Genomic DNA, 16,573 nt, shown 5'->3' with positions numbered 1-16,573 from the left:
GCCGGTTTGAAGTAGCGCATTAAAAAAGCTGTATTTAACGGCAAAATAAGATAAAACTTCCTCAAAAAAGTTATAAGCTCACCAAAGGTCTTTTTTTTTTTTTTTACAGAAGTTGATGCGCTTCAGGGATTATGGACACAGCACACATTGAATTCACCTGTCTGATCCGCTGTTTCCACTGTCTACTGGGTCTTTTCGGATATTCCCATAAATGTGCAAACGCTTGTCTTACGAAATAATAGAATTTATTAATAATAAAACATGTCTACTGCAATTACCATCCTGCTGGACAAATGATCCTAATGTGACCTTGTTTATGCCGCCCCTTTAAGAGTAAATGTGTGTGAAGCGGTTTCCTGAAGATACCATTGCTCCTTGTGAAACTAACGCGGTTTGAGTAAAGACTGGAAGACTAAAAATACATATCAGTTAAGAAAAAATAATGCTTTGATCAGGCCCAGTTTTGATCTTTTCTCTTTGCTTCTGGAAGCTCGCTACTTAATACACATTTCTGTTCTTTAGTGCAGCTCCTCTGTCTCTGTGATGATTAAGTCAAAGCGTATGTGCTTTGTGTCGGGTAATCGTTCCTCGCGGCTCGCACATCTGCCTCGCGTGAGATTCTCACCACTTACGCGGATGATTGTGCCTCTGTCATATCTCATCGGCCCGAGACCATCGATGCCTTATTAAGTGAGCTGTTTGTGTCTTTTTCAGATAAATCATGGATGCACACCCCGGAAGCGCTGGCCAAGCATTACATACCCTACAATGTCAAGGTACGTTTCTAGCTCTCAGGACTGTTGAGGAGCTTTTGTGACGCAAACGCAAAGAAAAAAAAAGTGTTCCATCATGAAACTGAAACCAAAACAGAACTCCTCCCTTTGTCGCTTCCTCTTTCAATCGCTCAGTCCCGGTGTCCCATGGTGCATTTCTCCTGAGAGCCCGATGGAGCCACCAGTATCGCCCAACCCCCGTCACCGCCTTTTCACATCATCCGTTTTGATTTTCACGTTATCGGGTTTCGGAATTTGTTGATGGCAATGATCTGTATGTTTATTGGTGGATGACGTTGCGTGGATTCCCTCTGCTTTCCCTCTGTGCTGCGATGGGAGGAAGTCGTACTCGTCAAACTTTAATTCCAAGGTCTCTCTCAATGTTTTAGCCATCTTGATTAGTTTAATTTTTAACGAGTGTTTTCTGCAAAGTGTCTCAAGCCTCCCTCTGTCCCGGTCCTGCCCACACGCGGGAAAAAACTTGTGCAAGTATCCAGAGAAACACATGCTGTAAGAGGCCCGTCTAACCTGGGGAGCACTCTCCTGTCAGACGGGCTTTTCTGCTTCATTTTGTCAAAGAGTTACGCTCTTCCGAGGCTCTGAATCTGTCAGCCCACGTCCCCAGCTCCAGAAATGTTATGACGGATCTGAAGTGGAGCTCCAAAACCACCGTGTCCTCCTCCCGCTCCCCCAAACTGCCGGAGCTCCCTCACCGCATGCGGCAAAGAGGCAGGCTGCAACTGGCAGATGACAGATCTCGAATGTCAAAGTATTGTCGCGTCCCGTACCGTCTGCGTATTGTCGACCTCCGCTGATGAGTCGCCTGTCTCGCTAGATTTGCTGAACTACTGAATACGCCACCCGTCGCTGAAGGAATTGGAAGGAATGAGTCAGAGACTGTGCGTGGCCTAATCTCCCCGGTTTAAGGCGTTCAGAATGGTTGAAAATGAGCTCTGTTAAGTAATTTACTGCACAGTCTTCTAGCCCGTTATATCAGAGAAAGATTCCTTCATAAAAAGACAGATTTGTCTTTTCTTTTTTTTTGAGTATTTGATTAATTGAGTCAACAAGGTCGTACAAAAGCCTCTGTGTATTGAACATTGTGAGGTGATGGCAGTACTGAAATGTCTGCGATGTTTTCTCCTTCTATTGATTGTGAAGGTTTTCCTCCAGGCCTTCTGGAATTATACCGAAGATGATACTTAGTATTTGGAACCCACAGTTTTAGTCGTATAAACGGCATTGCAATCCTCGTGTTACGAAATAATAGTAATGCTTTTTATTAGTTTCATTACTGATGAATTTCACATGTATTCATCTGCCGCAAGTGACGTCTGGAAATATTTAGTTTAGTTGACCAACAGTCCAGAGATATTTAATTAAAAAAAGAAAGAGAAGAAAAAGGAAAAATCCTCACATTGGGGAAGTTGGCACCAGATTGTCATCTGTCCTTAAAAAAAGTACACAGCCTTTGATGGATCATCAAAATAGCTACGTTTTAAGACGACAAATCAAATAATTGTTTCACACTAAACAGTAAATAAACCTTGAAAGCACAATTTAACATCAAACTAACAGATGTCAGATATGTAAAATGAAATGTCCTGTGTGTGTATATATATATATATATATATATATATATATATATATATATATATATATATATATATATATATATGTATATGTGTGTGTGTATATTTATATTTATTTGAGCAGGTGGGATTTGGGTCATTTTGACACAACTTTGTACTTAGATACCTAGATACCTTTACATTGATTGATTGTTGCAGCACACCTGTATGATCTAAGTAAAATGTATTTATTTAGCACATCATAAAGACATATCTCACATATAATAAAACATATGACACAAGGTGACTATACGAGGGCCACTCTTTTCAGAGAGCAGTGTTTAAAACACGAAACAATAGACAGTAAAGTGCACAATAAGTACGCACTCAGACCTGGTACATATACAGCTTACCCAAACGGCTGTCTAATGCTCATTCACACATCGATGGCACAGCCTTCGGGAGCAATTTGGGGTTCAGTATCTTGCCCACGGCGACAACCTGCTCTACCTGCTGAGCCACAGCCGCTTCAAAATGAGCTAAAGAAGTCCTTCTGTGGGAATTAAAGAGGTCTTTTCATAGTTTCACAGACATTTCATATTAAAAAAATAAAAATAATCATTGGATTAACTGAAGATGTGATCTGAGATGTTCACTTCTCAGATCAAAGCCGCTATTGGTGACTTCCCGCTGACCTCTGTGTTCAACAAGTGTCATTGACCCGACGACTGCAGGAGGAGAGTAAACGCTGAGAGGTTTCTACGCAGGTGGGATGAGAGCGTCTAACATCAAGCATCTCACATTCAGAGGTCGTTCAAATTGCACATGACACGGACGCTGCCCTTTCCAAGATTGTGTCAAAAGAATGATGGAACCCTTCAATCAGGAGGGCAGAGCCGTGTGTAGACGATGAGGTGGAACTCTCAAGGGCAGTTTGCACTCCTCGTGGTGTCATCTCAATTAGTTTTTCAAAACTGCCATGGAGGAAAAACATTTGAGTGCATATTGTGATTTCTTTTGTTGTGCACAGTGTCCACTAAGCTAACGCGTGAATGGTCGCTGTGGGAAATGATTGTGAGAGGGGGTCGTCTTGCAGCTGCATGCGCCAGTTGATGGATGAGCCTCCGAGCTCAGTCTACCATGTGAAACCTCCCCAGTCGCACGCCCAGAATGCGCTGGTCAGGAACAAGTGCTTCTCCATTCTATTTCGGGCATCTGGCAGTGGCACTTTCAGACGTGCCCTTAAACGCGCGAGCGTACGTTCGTCACACCGCGTGCTGACACTGTGGAGTGACGCCCACATCTGTATTCTTGCTATCATTGATGGATGCCATGTCGTCTCTCTTGCCTCCTTTGCTTTTAGTGAGAAGTATGACGCGTGAACTCTGGTCACACCATCGGACCAGGAGGCGGAGAATCAAGATTCTGTTAATGCATTTCCTTTTTTCTCGCCTCAAATTTTTTGAGTAATGAAAAATGAGCAGGTGGGCGGTGCTTGGTTTTGGCTCAAATATGTTTCTGAAGACATTTGAGATGAGAAAAATAGCCAAAGCCGTCGTAAGCAGATCTTGATTCACGTTTGATCAGCATATATATATATATATATACACATACATACATACATACATACACACACACACACACACACACACACACACACACACACACACACACACACACACACACACACACACATTGTAACAGGACGGTACAGAGGACACAGCGCAGAAATCACAGGCAGAGTCAGTTCGGCAGGTTTTAAAGGTTTTTAATTAAACAAACACAAAAGAACTGAAAACGTAGCTCAGTCCAGAGCTCTATCAATTCACTACACTAACTAAACTAGGCGTCGTGAAGAGGCGAAGCCTCTCTTCTCCTCTTCTCCAATGTCTCCCTGCTCCGTTCCCCCCACCTTTCTTTTTGTCCACCTCCCTGACGAGGGGATCAGGATCAGGTGTGTCTCTTCCCACACCTGATCTCAATGCTTTCCTGACGAGGAGTGGGTGGAGCCTTCTGGCTGGACTGTCGATGCCAGCCGCTCCCCTTCCCCTCAGGCCCTTACAATTCATAGATATATGTATTTTACATTCAAGTATTTAGAAAAAAATGGTAATCAATAAAGCACCTTTAATTCCTCATTAAAAATACTTTTTAGCATGAACACACTGATTCGCGAAAAAAAATCAGAACTAATGTCCAAGTTAATTTAATGCCCGAAACGGACAATTGCTCATAGAGTCTAGCATCAATCCATACATGAACAGTGAGAATGTGTCTGTAAACTGAGCTGTGACATTAAATGGACATTAGTGAAGCCAAAGTCACGGAAAGCTCAACACAGACTCTGTTGTGTCGTCGAGACAACGCATGTCTGTCTGAGCCACTTCCAGAGGGAGACGTTGTTATTTAGTTTCTCCCAACCTTTAAGGGGCTGACACCAGTGTTTATGAAGTCTGATATTGGAACAGGCTATACACATTAGGCTCAGGAGGCACTGAAGCGTGTGTGTGTGTGTGTGTGCGTGCGTGTGTGTGTGTGTGTGTGTGTGTGTGACTGGAACAATTACTGCTGCTGCTGCCAGTGGTAAACACTGTGTTCAGGCTCAAAGAGGAATGGCTCCATCTGTTGGAGAACGGCAGAACTGCTGCTCCTGTGTGTATGTCCGTGTGTGTGTTTTTTGGCATTTGTGTACTTGCGTCTTGGTGCCTGAGCAAGATAATTTTGTACAAGGTGGTAAATATATGTCTCTAAACTGAATTGATAGAAATGTTATCTAAACTTATTTGATCTTCGAGAAAGAAATACCAGACGATGTCGATTGAAATGTCACCAGTGATTCGGACCCTAATGGAGAGGAGTTAATTATTTATGAACATAGAAATCTGATATTCTACAGTTTATGCCTGAGGGACTGTTCCACAGTCTGATTTATTATTGAATTGTTCATTTGTTCATCGTGTCGAATGAAAGCGGCTTCTGAAAACCAGTCATTTTTTGTTTTCCTTTATGTGGCGGTTAATGCACCAAACTCCTGCTGGTGTACAGCATACTGTGTGCGTCGTTGTTGTGTTGCTGTCATATCACAGTGTGCCTTTCTTTTTTTTTTTTGCTCTCTCTTTCCAGTTCCTCGGAAACACAGAGGTCGAAGCCCCGAAAGGCACAGAAGTTGTAAAGGATGCAGTCAGGAAGCTGAAGGTAAAGCCAGTCCTCAGAGTGAGCTGTAGCCTGAAGCACAGAGGAGAGTTCTTGAGTGACCGGATTGGGCGGCAGACTGGGAGGGAGGAAGGAAGGAAGGGAGGGAGGAAGTGAGTGAGTGAGTGACAACCACTTCCCTCCCTCATCAGTCACCACAAGGTGCCCTTGGAGTTGTTCTGCTCCCGAGTGTGGATGCCTATAACTGCTGGATAAGCACAGCGGTGTGCTCAGTCAACCTTCCCACCGGGCAGATGCAGAATTCAATAAAAGGGATATTTACCAGCTATGAAACCTGCAGTTTCTTAAACGTGAATCCTTCAACCGTGACATGTTCTGTCTTGAAACACCAACACAGTGTTTTCACTAAATAAGTCACTTTATGAATGTGCACGGATGTTTAATATTGTGTCACAGCCAATATTTGCAGTGCTACAACCAATTTGCATTTTTAATGGAGAACAAATAGATTTATTGAAACAATAGAATAATGTTGATATTGTTAATACCAATCATGTACACACATTTGCTTGTTAATTAATGCATTGATTAAAGCTGCACATATCATATATGTAACAATGGTTATAATAACTATCTGTCAAGTGAAAGGGTTCACTAGCCCACAGCGAATGATCACGTAAATTGGCAAGTGGCCATAAAATTACTTATCGCATTATTTCCAACCTGCATTAAATGATTATTTTGGTAATTTGTGGGCAGAGTAACAAGCTATAAACACAACATTGACACTTCGCATCATTAAGTCGATAGTATAGATACTTATGGCTCCGGGTTTGGTCTCCACCAACTCGTGAGGAAAGAAAACACAAGGTCACCATCGAGACCGGACCAGCCAACAGTGAGCAATGCTGGGGAAGAGAAGAATGGCTCATGCCCACCATCTTACATCATCAGGTCTACACAGGGGGGGGGGGGGGGGGGGAGAAGAAAAAAAAGACTTCCAGGATGAATTTCCGCTTTTAAATGATGCATATGAAAGCTTTTGTTTTCTACTATGAAATAGCACAATATGTTAACAGTATCTCTGCAAAGTTTGACTTTGATTAAGTGAAGTAAAATATTTGTAGTTATTAATTTAGTACAGAAGTTTAGGTGAATCTCCAAAATGGAGCATCTATCTTCTCATGTAACACGCTATTTATTTCACTTTGTATCACTAATGGTGTTCAATACATCCTCATACAGCAGTAATACACACCAAATTAATCCAAAGTATGCTTTTGTGCCCTCAATTCTTAGATAAACTATGTTTATTTATTTATTATTTTGGACATTTGGATACCGGACCTTTGAGGAATAGCAGATAGTTAAGTGCTGAATCAAGTTTAATTAGAGAGGGTGTAGGCCTGAGGTTTTAAGGGTTAAGGTTATAGTGCAGCACAGCCTCTCCTTTCCCACAGCTTCTTGGTAGTGTGGCTGTGCTCGCTGCCTGCTGGCCTCTCCTCTGTCTTCCCCTGCCAAGAGTTGAATCTGTGAGGCCACTTGTAGGGGAGGACTGTTTTCCCAAACCCCATACCTCTATTGTTAAATTACATTTGATCTTGAAAGCCTGTTTGGGGACCAAGGCTCCACGGTTACTCTCCCAGATACACTGAGCATTAGGACAGACTCGGTCATTGTCTCCAAAGATCATGTGAGGGGAACTGAGAGACAGCCCTGGAAGACATATGTCCGAGGTTTAGGTCAATGGCCGTAGTCTCATCATCACTTAAGATGAGTTCATGCAGGTTTGTTTTACTCAAGCAAGATGACTCTCCTTGAAACACACAATGACTTTTCTTTTGGCCCAGTCTGTTCATATTTGTGTCTGCAGGCCCTGAAAGGAAAATGTCTTCAATGATAGAAGCCTAACTCAAGTCCTTACAAGGGCTTGATTACAGCTGAATACATCGTTTTACTGTCAGCTTTAAAGTGCCATAGTGTTGGGAGATGCTAGGCCATTTGGCTTTACATTTTATAATTTTGGCTGTATTAATGCTTATGGCATACTTTTTTTTACACAAGAGTGAACTCCGCTCAGCTCCTTTAATGAGTCTATAATTAACTCTGTAGCCAAAATACAGACACTCAGATTATTATGGACAAAGGTGTCCATCACAGCATACAACCATGCATCTATTATATCAGGCTTTCAATCTGGAGTTTTTACTGTTTAATAAACAGATTGAGACATTTACTCATTTAAATACATACTATTGTCATGGTTTTTTGCACAACATTATTTGAAATGTATCAAAACTATTATTGTTGCTTATCAAGCAGTGTTATTATGAAAACAAAATGGCCTTTTGAAGGGTTAAAACTGAATTGATTATTTGGCAATTCAAACCTGAATATGATCAGGACTGAAGTTGGTTAAAAATAGAAGTAGAAAATAATATAATTTATTTGCAGATATTTTTGTCCACTAATGACATGATGGCAACTTTTGAATTAAACGCAGGACTTTCACCCAGGAAACCTCTGTTTGTGTTCCATCTGACACTTAAAGTACATTGAGTGTTATGCTTGTTACGTAATGTTATATTGTTACTTTAACTTTACTTAATTCATTTGTTACATAACTTACTATTTCCATTTTACTTTACTTGCCCAACACTGATAGTGGATGCCGTATAGCTGTATGTATAGTACATTAAAACAAATGTAGTGGTTCCTGCAAGTGTTCTTTATGTTTAATGATACAGTGTCTCCTTAACTGGAAGTGTTTATGTCTTTTATAACATTTCCATTAGTAATTGACCTAAACTGCATCTTGCCAGTTGGCAATATAACCATTAACTACTTTTGTTTTTTGGCAGTGCTTAAAAGAGTTACCCACTGAATGAATAACATATTTATTAATGTTAGTCTTCTCCTAAACACTTAATCTTAATGTAATTAATTAATATATTTTCTCAAACAAATGATTGTGTACATAGGCTATTGACATAGGCTAGCTTGTTCTGCTTCACACCTGTAAAGACGTGTACATTACCAGCCCTCTTTAGTTAGTAGTGTCGTGTATATATCATGTGCTTATGGATATCAATGCATTAGTAGGATGGACTAACCCTTTCTGTTTGTCATTGGAAGTTTCAGAGACATATCAAGAAGTCAGAGGGACAGAAGACCCCTAAAGTGGAATTGCAGATCTCCATTTATGGCGTGAAGATACTAGACACCAAGACAAAAGTGAGTCCACAGATCAGATGCTTTGTGTACGTACCTGACACCTGGAGTTCCCACTGACAACAACCACCCTGCAGAGAACGGAGAGATCAGCATGCAACATGATGGGTATAAATAACGAATGCACTGTGTTTGTTTTCCAGGATGTGCAGCATAACTGTCAGTTGCACAGGATATCCTTCTGTGCGGATGACAAAACTGATAAAAGGATATTTACCTTCATCTGCAAAGACTCCGAGTCCAACAAACACCTCTGCTACGTGTTCGACAGTGAGAAGTGTGTAAGTGCCCTCGTCTTCCTCATGTTAACGGTGAAAGAAACGTCGAACACAAAATGCAGAATCATTAAAAATGTTTTATATTTCGATCGTTTCTTTGATATATTTTTTTTACATTTTTGACATTGTGCTGACTATCAATGATGAATTCAACTGTGAGACATGTAGCCGTACGTCGTGAGCAAGTCTTTGTTGCTCCCCTTGCTGCAGGCGGAAGAGATAACGCTCACCATCGGGCAGGCGTTCGACTTGGCCTACAAGAAGTTCCTGGAGTCTGGAGGTAAAGACGTGGAAACCAGGAAACAGATCGGGACCCTGCAGAAGAGAGTACGTCTCGCTGGTTCGCTCCCACGTGAACTTTAATTCACTTAAAACTGGTCGCACCATGCTGACACATTGATATTTGTATTAATTAATGCATGGCGTGTTTCTATTGATTGGTTGGAAGCAGGCAGTGTGGACAATTAGGCTAAGTCGTTGACAGAGAATGGCAGTAATGAATGTTAATGAGCTGTGTTGTGACAGACCCAGACTGTAACTGGATTATTGCTCACCCGGCTGAAACTGTAGAGCTGGCCCAGTGGTTTTCTTTAAATGGCCACTTATTCAAACATTTGTAAATGGGAGCTAAACACCAGTGAGAAATGTATTTTAACGGTTCATTTCCTGATATTTCTGAAACGGTTGTTAAAAAGATTTCCATTTGGTGTAAAATATTTGTTATAAAAAAGCTTTAAAAAACATATTTTGAGTTTAAGACTATGGAAAACTTGGCAGTTTAACAACTTCCACTCTTGACCTTAGAAATAGTACTTAAAAAAAAATAACAGTCTTAACGCAAGGTTCACTTACTTGCATTTTCTGAGGCTTTCAACTCTATCACACGGTCTTCACCAGTAGTTAAAGACGGCTCAGACATGTTAAGACTTCAAACACGGACAAGAAGTCCGAACAAATATGATGAAGACTAATTTATAAGACTGAAAGCCCAGAGAAAATCAAGTAAGAGTAGCGAACTAGAAGCCAACCAGGGAAACTCTGTAGCTTTTGAGTTTATGAAAGTTGATGATTCGATGTCAGACACCATGCTGCAGGTCGTTTAATGCACGGTGGCGTCTCCAATGACTCCTCTGCTCTGCTTGTCACGCAGATTCAGGAGCTGGAAACGGAAAACTCTGAGCTAAAGCACCAGCTTCAAGATCTCGAAGAGCAGCTGATGATAGTGCCACCAGTAAGGGCACACACACACACACACACACACACACACACACACCTTCAGTTTAGAGATCGAACTAAATCTAGATTCTGTATATTAAAGATCTATGTAACTTTTGTCTGAACAGCAGGCCACAATTAAGTGAAAGTTACCAAAGTTATAGCTAACATTAGCTACTGGTCATACCATATATATATATATATCTATATATATATATATATATATATATATATAGATATATATATATATCTATATATAGATATATATATCTATATATATATAGACATATATATATATTATATACATCAGACTCAGATAACAATGTCAGACAGAATGTAACGTGGCTCTCAAGGAATCCTTTGGGATCCAAATGTTCCACATCAGTCGAAAGTACACAGCCATGGCCATCTTTTTAATTAGGAAAAGTTTATCAAATTTAAGCTTGCAAGTATCTTTAATGACAGCTGAGTTTGTATTTGTGGATGTATTGCTCGTGTGATGAAAGAGCCTCCAGCTCCAGTTCAGGGTGACCAAACCCATCTGTGGGGGTCTAAGCTGCGTCTGAAGCAAAGCAATTACACACTTGATTGGTCTGATGAGGAATGGGATGCATTCTGCAAGTTATCAGGCCAAATGCCAGTACAGGGAGATGCAATTACCCACACCTCTCCTGCTCCCCGAGACTGACTGATATTGTTCCTCTGTGGTCATTTTCTGTCTGCGATTCCTCTTTTCAGCCACTGCACATAAACGCCACGAATGAAGCGTACATGCTGCAGAGGCCCTCCTCTCTCTTCTGGTGCCACAGCATCAAGTCGCTCTCCTGTCTGGAGATCTCCTCTATCACGCTCACCCCCATGAGCTCGCCGGAGTCCAACTTGTCCAGCGGGTTACTAACTCCTCCTCCTCCGCCTGCCAAACCTGCTACGCTTCCTCCTAAGCCTACCGAGGGATGCAGCATCCCGCGGCCTCGCGTACGCTTCTTCTTCTTCTTCTTTCCGTCTGCACTGTGCTGTGTCCCTGTCCTTTTGTTTCCCCTGCTTTTGCCTGTCTTTTTTACTTTACTTCCCTATTTTTTCTCTTGCGTTTGTATGAAAAAAAAACCACCCAAAAGCTTGTCCTCGTGCGAGCGTACGCGAGTGTGACCTCGGCTTAACCATCTCCACGACTTTGCGTGCAGGCAGGGAGCATCTCCACGAAACCGCTGTCTACGGACATGTTCGACATGGTTCCCTTCTCCGCCGTGACACCGCTGGTTCCCAAGATGGCGAGTAACGGCTGCCCGCCGCCACCACCGACCACATTACCCCCAGACACAAGTGAGTAGTCACTCCGTCGCTTTGGGATCAGAAGATTCCGTCATAATAATCATCCTTTTTTTCGCCATTGACACTTTATATATATATGACACTTAATATCTGTCGCATGACGCACAGAAGACATGAATTCACTGTTGAATGTACAGTTTACCTGCTGTCTGTGTTTGTCGGCAGGGAAAGATCTGTTCGGCTCGGAGCCGTTTGATCCGTTCACCTGCGGGTCAGCTGACTTCCCTCCAGATATTCAGTCGAAGCTGGACGAGATGCAGGTGAGTGAACAACTCTTTGTTGGGAAGAATTGCAGGTCTTATTACCTGTATCAGCACTTTGAGGATTTTGGGTCACGTGATCAAAGGCTTTTTAGTGGATACCGCTGCTGAGTCATTTCTGGACAGTTTGGCTGCTAATTGGCGAGCTCTTGCACACTGTTTATTAAAATTAATAATGTTTGAATAGATTAAGTTTGATGTACTGTTATGTTCAATGGAAAAAGCACATGTGAAGGTTGACGTCCTGTTTCTTTCTGAACAGGCTGAGGAGGATAAGATTAAGAGGTTATTATATATAATATTAATACGACTAACGTCTCTATTTAGGTTCATCAAAACAGTCACACATTCATTTAGAAAATGATTTAATAAAAAAGAATATTGTGTATCACTTCTGTTCTGATACCGTGTTCCTTCATGCATTTCAATGGAGGCAACACATTAAAATATTCTCAGTGTTCAGGGAAGTTATTTTCATATCACAGATGATTATTTCTATGAATATTTCTGGTCTGGTGGAGCAAGAAATGTACAGCCGAGTTTCGCTTATTATCCACTATTGACACAAGGCAAAGCAAAAGAAACAATTAAATTGGATAATCTATGTTGTGTGGTCGGAACACACAAAAACAACACAAAACCACATGCACTTTACCCGTCTGTGTGCACTTTACCTGTCTGTGTCTGCTGCTGTAATCCTGCAATTTCCCCACTGCAGGACTAATAAAGGATTATCTAATATCTAATCTCAACATGAATGGAATCAGGCAGGTCATGTTATTGGCGTTATTATCAAACTTAATTTAAGTGTTAAAGTAAAATAAGTTTTATTCATTAAAAAACAAAATTCCGTCATGCTGTTTTATGCGTAACTGCTCTCACATTACGGTTAATGGTTGAGACAAATCCAGTGTGTTCCCAGTGGTATTTAGGGAGTGTGCCAATGTTTCCTCCTTCTGAAGGGAGGATGGGAACACGTTTGAGAACCACTGCTCTCTCTTTTCTCGTCAAATACAAAAACAGTACAAATACAGTTTGGGCCATATCCACAGCAATCAGCCATGTTCTCTTTGGGGCTGTGTTTATGGTTTTGAATCTCAGTATGATTAGAAAGTAATGACTTTTGTCATTGTGTTTTTGAAATGATCTGCTGAGTTTCAGCACGTTATTGCCAGTAGGAGGCGACGTTGCACTGGCACCTGTTGTTTTGTTTCAGTGCACTTAACATTTCCTTCAATGTCTTCCTCTTCTTCACTACTAACAAGTTAATGCATCTCTTGTCCTTTCCACCTGTAGCGTCAGAGATGGTTTGTACTCTTTGCTCTGCTTCTCTACCCGTGCTGTGACTGTGCTTGTGTCTTTGTCTTGCATGCCTGTGGAGGACGTCGAATGCTCCCACACGCCACGTGATGTACGTGATGTAATTGACCTCTTCCATCATCTCTGAAATGTTCCTCTTTGTCCCAGTAGAGATTTTAGTAGATTGGGCTCAAGCCTCATTGTCTTTAATTAGTAGTTTGTTTTCCCAGCTCTCTTGCTCTGCAGTAAATGAGCCGCTGGTGCCAGACTGAGGCTTATTAATTAATATGAGCAAACAACCTTTTTTATTATCTAAGATGTTGCTTTGCCAGCCAGTAATTGCTTGCAAGTGTGCTATAGCTTTTGGAATAAATGTCACATTGAATTAAAATGATATATCAAAGAGCACATTAAAACAATTACCAGCTTTGGACTTCTTCATCTGATATAAATGAGTTCCGCCGACGCTCGTCTCATTAGCTGTATGCCTTCTTGTTTGTGCTGAGTTTAAGATCCTGCACACAGTGCATGTTTAAAAGCATGGTGGCCACAACAGTCGTGTTATCTCCGTTTTGTGCAGAATTTCATCCCCTTTTCACCCTCATTGGTTTAGAGACATCCCATCGCCTTGAATCTAAGCATGACTTCCTGTTTATCAACTAAATGGGGACATGTGACCTCACAGAGACCAGTGTCACTGGGCGTCACAGCTGTTCTCTGGCTTGTCTTCCAGGAGGGGTTCAAAATGGGACTGACCTTAGAGGGCACCGTCTTCGCTCTGGACCCGCTAGACAGCCGCTGCTGATGCCATGAAGATGCTCTTTGTCGCGTACTTTTAACTTGTTTGTATGAAGAAGTGCCAAAATCCACTCCACGGTTGAGTCAAGATGTCACAGTTTTCATCTTGAGGTTTATATGCATTTGCATTTAGATTGTTTTTTTTTTGTGGAATATTTGAAGGTAGACCCAGATCCATTATAGAAAAGAACTATTTTTGTAAAAAGAAAGAGAAGTACTTTTGCTTGCACAGGCAATGAGAGATGTAAATAGTCGAATATGTCCAATGGTACACTCTGTGGCAGAATTTTCATATGAAACAATTTGTGTGTATGCACCATTTGAACTATATTGTTGTATTGTTAACACATTCCTGTTTGTATGCCAAACACAAGCTGGCAAAGAAAATAAATGGAATCAGTATCATTAACACAAGCTTCAGCTTGCCCATAAAAACACATGTTGCTTTACTTAACATTATGTAGTTAATTCATACAATCAGATTATTATTTTTTTGGCTTACCAATCTTTTAACCTTTTGTTTTTGACATTGAGTTTTATTTTTTTTATTTCGCAGGTTTCAGTTGCCATTTTTAGTATTTACTTCTCATATATTTGAATTATCATCATTTTTGACAGCCTCTGTCCATATACAGTACTTTTCCATTATTTTTACTTTTGGTTGCATTGACTTTGCTGTTACAGATATTAAAGAAAGTCTTACTGCAAAAAAAATTGTCATTTTATATTATTTCTGTCATTTTGTGTTTTAAATGTGTTCTCTTCATTCTAGGATTTCACACTAGCACAGTTAGCACACTTTGGTACAGATTGAGATATCTCAATGGCCATAAAAACCTCCTACAGACATTCTTGGTTCCCAGATGATGAATCCTACTGACTTGTCCTCCTCCAGCGCCTCTTTTTTCAATCCATAAGACCCAAATAAGTGCAAAGGTAATGCCATTCTCATCATCAGATATTAGCATGCTAACCTCGCTAAAATACTTTGGTGACTATAGCAAACATGACATTACTAATGACATTCCCACGTTCCCATTCCTTTGTGATTACTGCTCGGATAGCTTATATTAGCATGCTGACACTAAACCAAGATGGCAGACCGGGAAATATCACTTGCCTTACATCACCATGTTAGCATGGTCATTGTAAGCATGTTACCATGCTGACATTAGCATTATAGTAGCCTATGTGGAAGGAAATTGTTTTACATCTTATTCTTAAGTAAAACTGTGAAGTCATGTACACCACATATCTGCCCGGACATGAACCGGGTTAGAGCACAATTTAGAGAACAATCCATGACATGTTGTGATGAGTTTCATTCATGTGAATGGAAAGCGGCCCACATAGAAACAGTGCATAGTCAGCCTGAGAAGACTAGCTTTATGTGGGATGTCACCAGTTGAGAAGACACAGGAAGCTGATAAAGATTCTGGAGCAGATAAAGTCGCGGTGACCTGGCGCTATTCCAGTGCGAGGCCAGTAAAGATGGAGCTGTAGCCTTCAGCGGGTCGCTAGCAACCGAAGACCAAAGGGCTAGCAAGGAAGAGACGAGATATTATGACAAGTAGCAGGGAGGTATTATGACAAAGTAGCGGGTAGATATGCGAAGCAGCTGCTTACTTTAAGATAACCGGCGTGAACGGTGTGTGGGCACTAGTTTCGAGAAATATGAGGTACGGGGATGTACTAAGGGGCTGGACGGTGGGCCGCACCTAAACCCAATGTTACGTTATAAATACACACTGGTTCCACTTCACACACTGCACCAAGGCAGAAGCACCTGAAGGAAGGCCAGAGCACGAGAAAGGAAAGGAGACCATCAAGGCAAAGCCACGGCGACCATAGACGCGAAAAGAAACAAGGAGTGAGGCTATCCAGACCAACCATGAGGGCAGAGTGGAGATGGATTGTGCTTCTTCTAGGAATGATGAGGCTCGAGGGAGGAATGGGAAGAGCCAAACCATAGATTATGGCACGCGTCAACGAGACGACCAGCACCCCCACCCCCAGCCCTCCAAAGACCACACCTTTGCCCGAAACCAGAGTCACAGTCAAGATGGATGAATCGTGCGGGCTTCTAGCCCTCTCCCGCATACTCCTAGAGATGGAACGCAGGCCTCTCCAGGGCCGCTTTGCAGTGTATTTCAATGCAAGGTGCCAAGGCAAACAGCGAGGGTATGAAATAACTGTATTCAAACCAAACGAGAAGCCATGGATACAAATTGGCCAATAGTAATGCCAGTGTATCAGGGTGGTATTAAAAACCCGGCGATCGTGATGAACATAATATGTAATCATATGTAATCTTGCTTGCATTGATTATCAGGTCTAACCACCTGGAGAAAAACAGCATATTCTGCCATTGAAAAGTCAGTTGCCTTAAGTGACAGAATGTAACCCTTATAAAAGGGCATTGTTGTATATTTGCTGTGATAACAGTTGGTAACCAGATATAAGTAGTAACGTTTGTTTGTTCAACAGTTGTGGTCATAGGCGTTGTTGCCGCTGATACCGAACCCAACTCTGTTTATTTGTGATCTGTGTGTTACAAATATATCGACGTGAATTGAACTCTGATCCAACCTCTCTTGTGTTGTGTGGGTGGTCGATTACTGAGGTCCCATTCTTGAGTTCTCACCAGCAGTCAGATAGGAGATAGC

At 41.5% G+C, this 16,573-nt stretch overlaps 1 protein-coding gene across 1 annotated transcript in view; it reads left to right on the top strand.

Annotated features, from left to right (window-relative positions):
- gulp1a (GULP PTB domain containing engulfment adaptor 1a) overlaps window positions 1-14,607 on the top strand; it is a 42,772-nt gene extending 28,165 nt beyond the window's left edge. Inside the window, exons 3-11 of the mRNA XM_079230652.1 lie at window positions 715-776; window positions 5,468-5,539; window positions 8,633-8,731; window positions 8,872-9,009; window positions 9,217-9,333; window positions 10,157-10,237; window positions 11,403-11,541; window positions 11,716-11,810; window positions 13,843-14,607. Of these exons, the coding sequence (XP_079086778.1) occupies window positions 715-776; window positions 5,468-5,539; window positions 8,633-8,731; window positions 8,872-9,009; window positions 9,217-9,333; window positions 10,157-10,237; window positions 11,403-11,541; window positions 11,716-11,810; window positions 13,843-13,914 (875 nt within the window). The 3' untranslated portion in view covers window positions 13,915-14,607. The remainder of the gene's footprint in view (window positions 1-714; window positions 777-5,467; window positions 5,540-8,632; window positions 8,732-8,871; window positions 9,010-9,216; window positions 9,334-10,156; window positions 10,238-11,402; window positions 11,542-11,715; window positions 11,811-13,842) is intronic.
- The last annotated feature ends 1,966 nt before the right edge of the window (window positions 14,608-16,573 follow it).

This window comes from Taurulus bubalis, assembly GCF_910589615.1.
Source record: "Taurulus bubalis genome assembly, chromosome: 15".
NCBI classification, from domain to species: domain Eukaryota; kingdom Metazoa; phylum Chordata; class Actinopteri; order Perciformes; family Cottidae; genus Taurulus; species Taurulus bubalis.
Note: the sequence above shows the minus strand (reverse complement) of the source record. Positions and strands in the feature narration are given on the sequence as shown.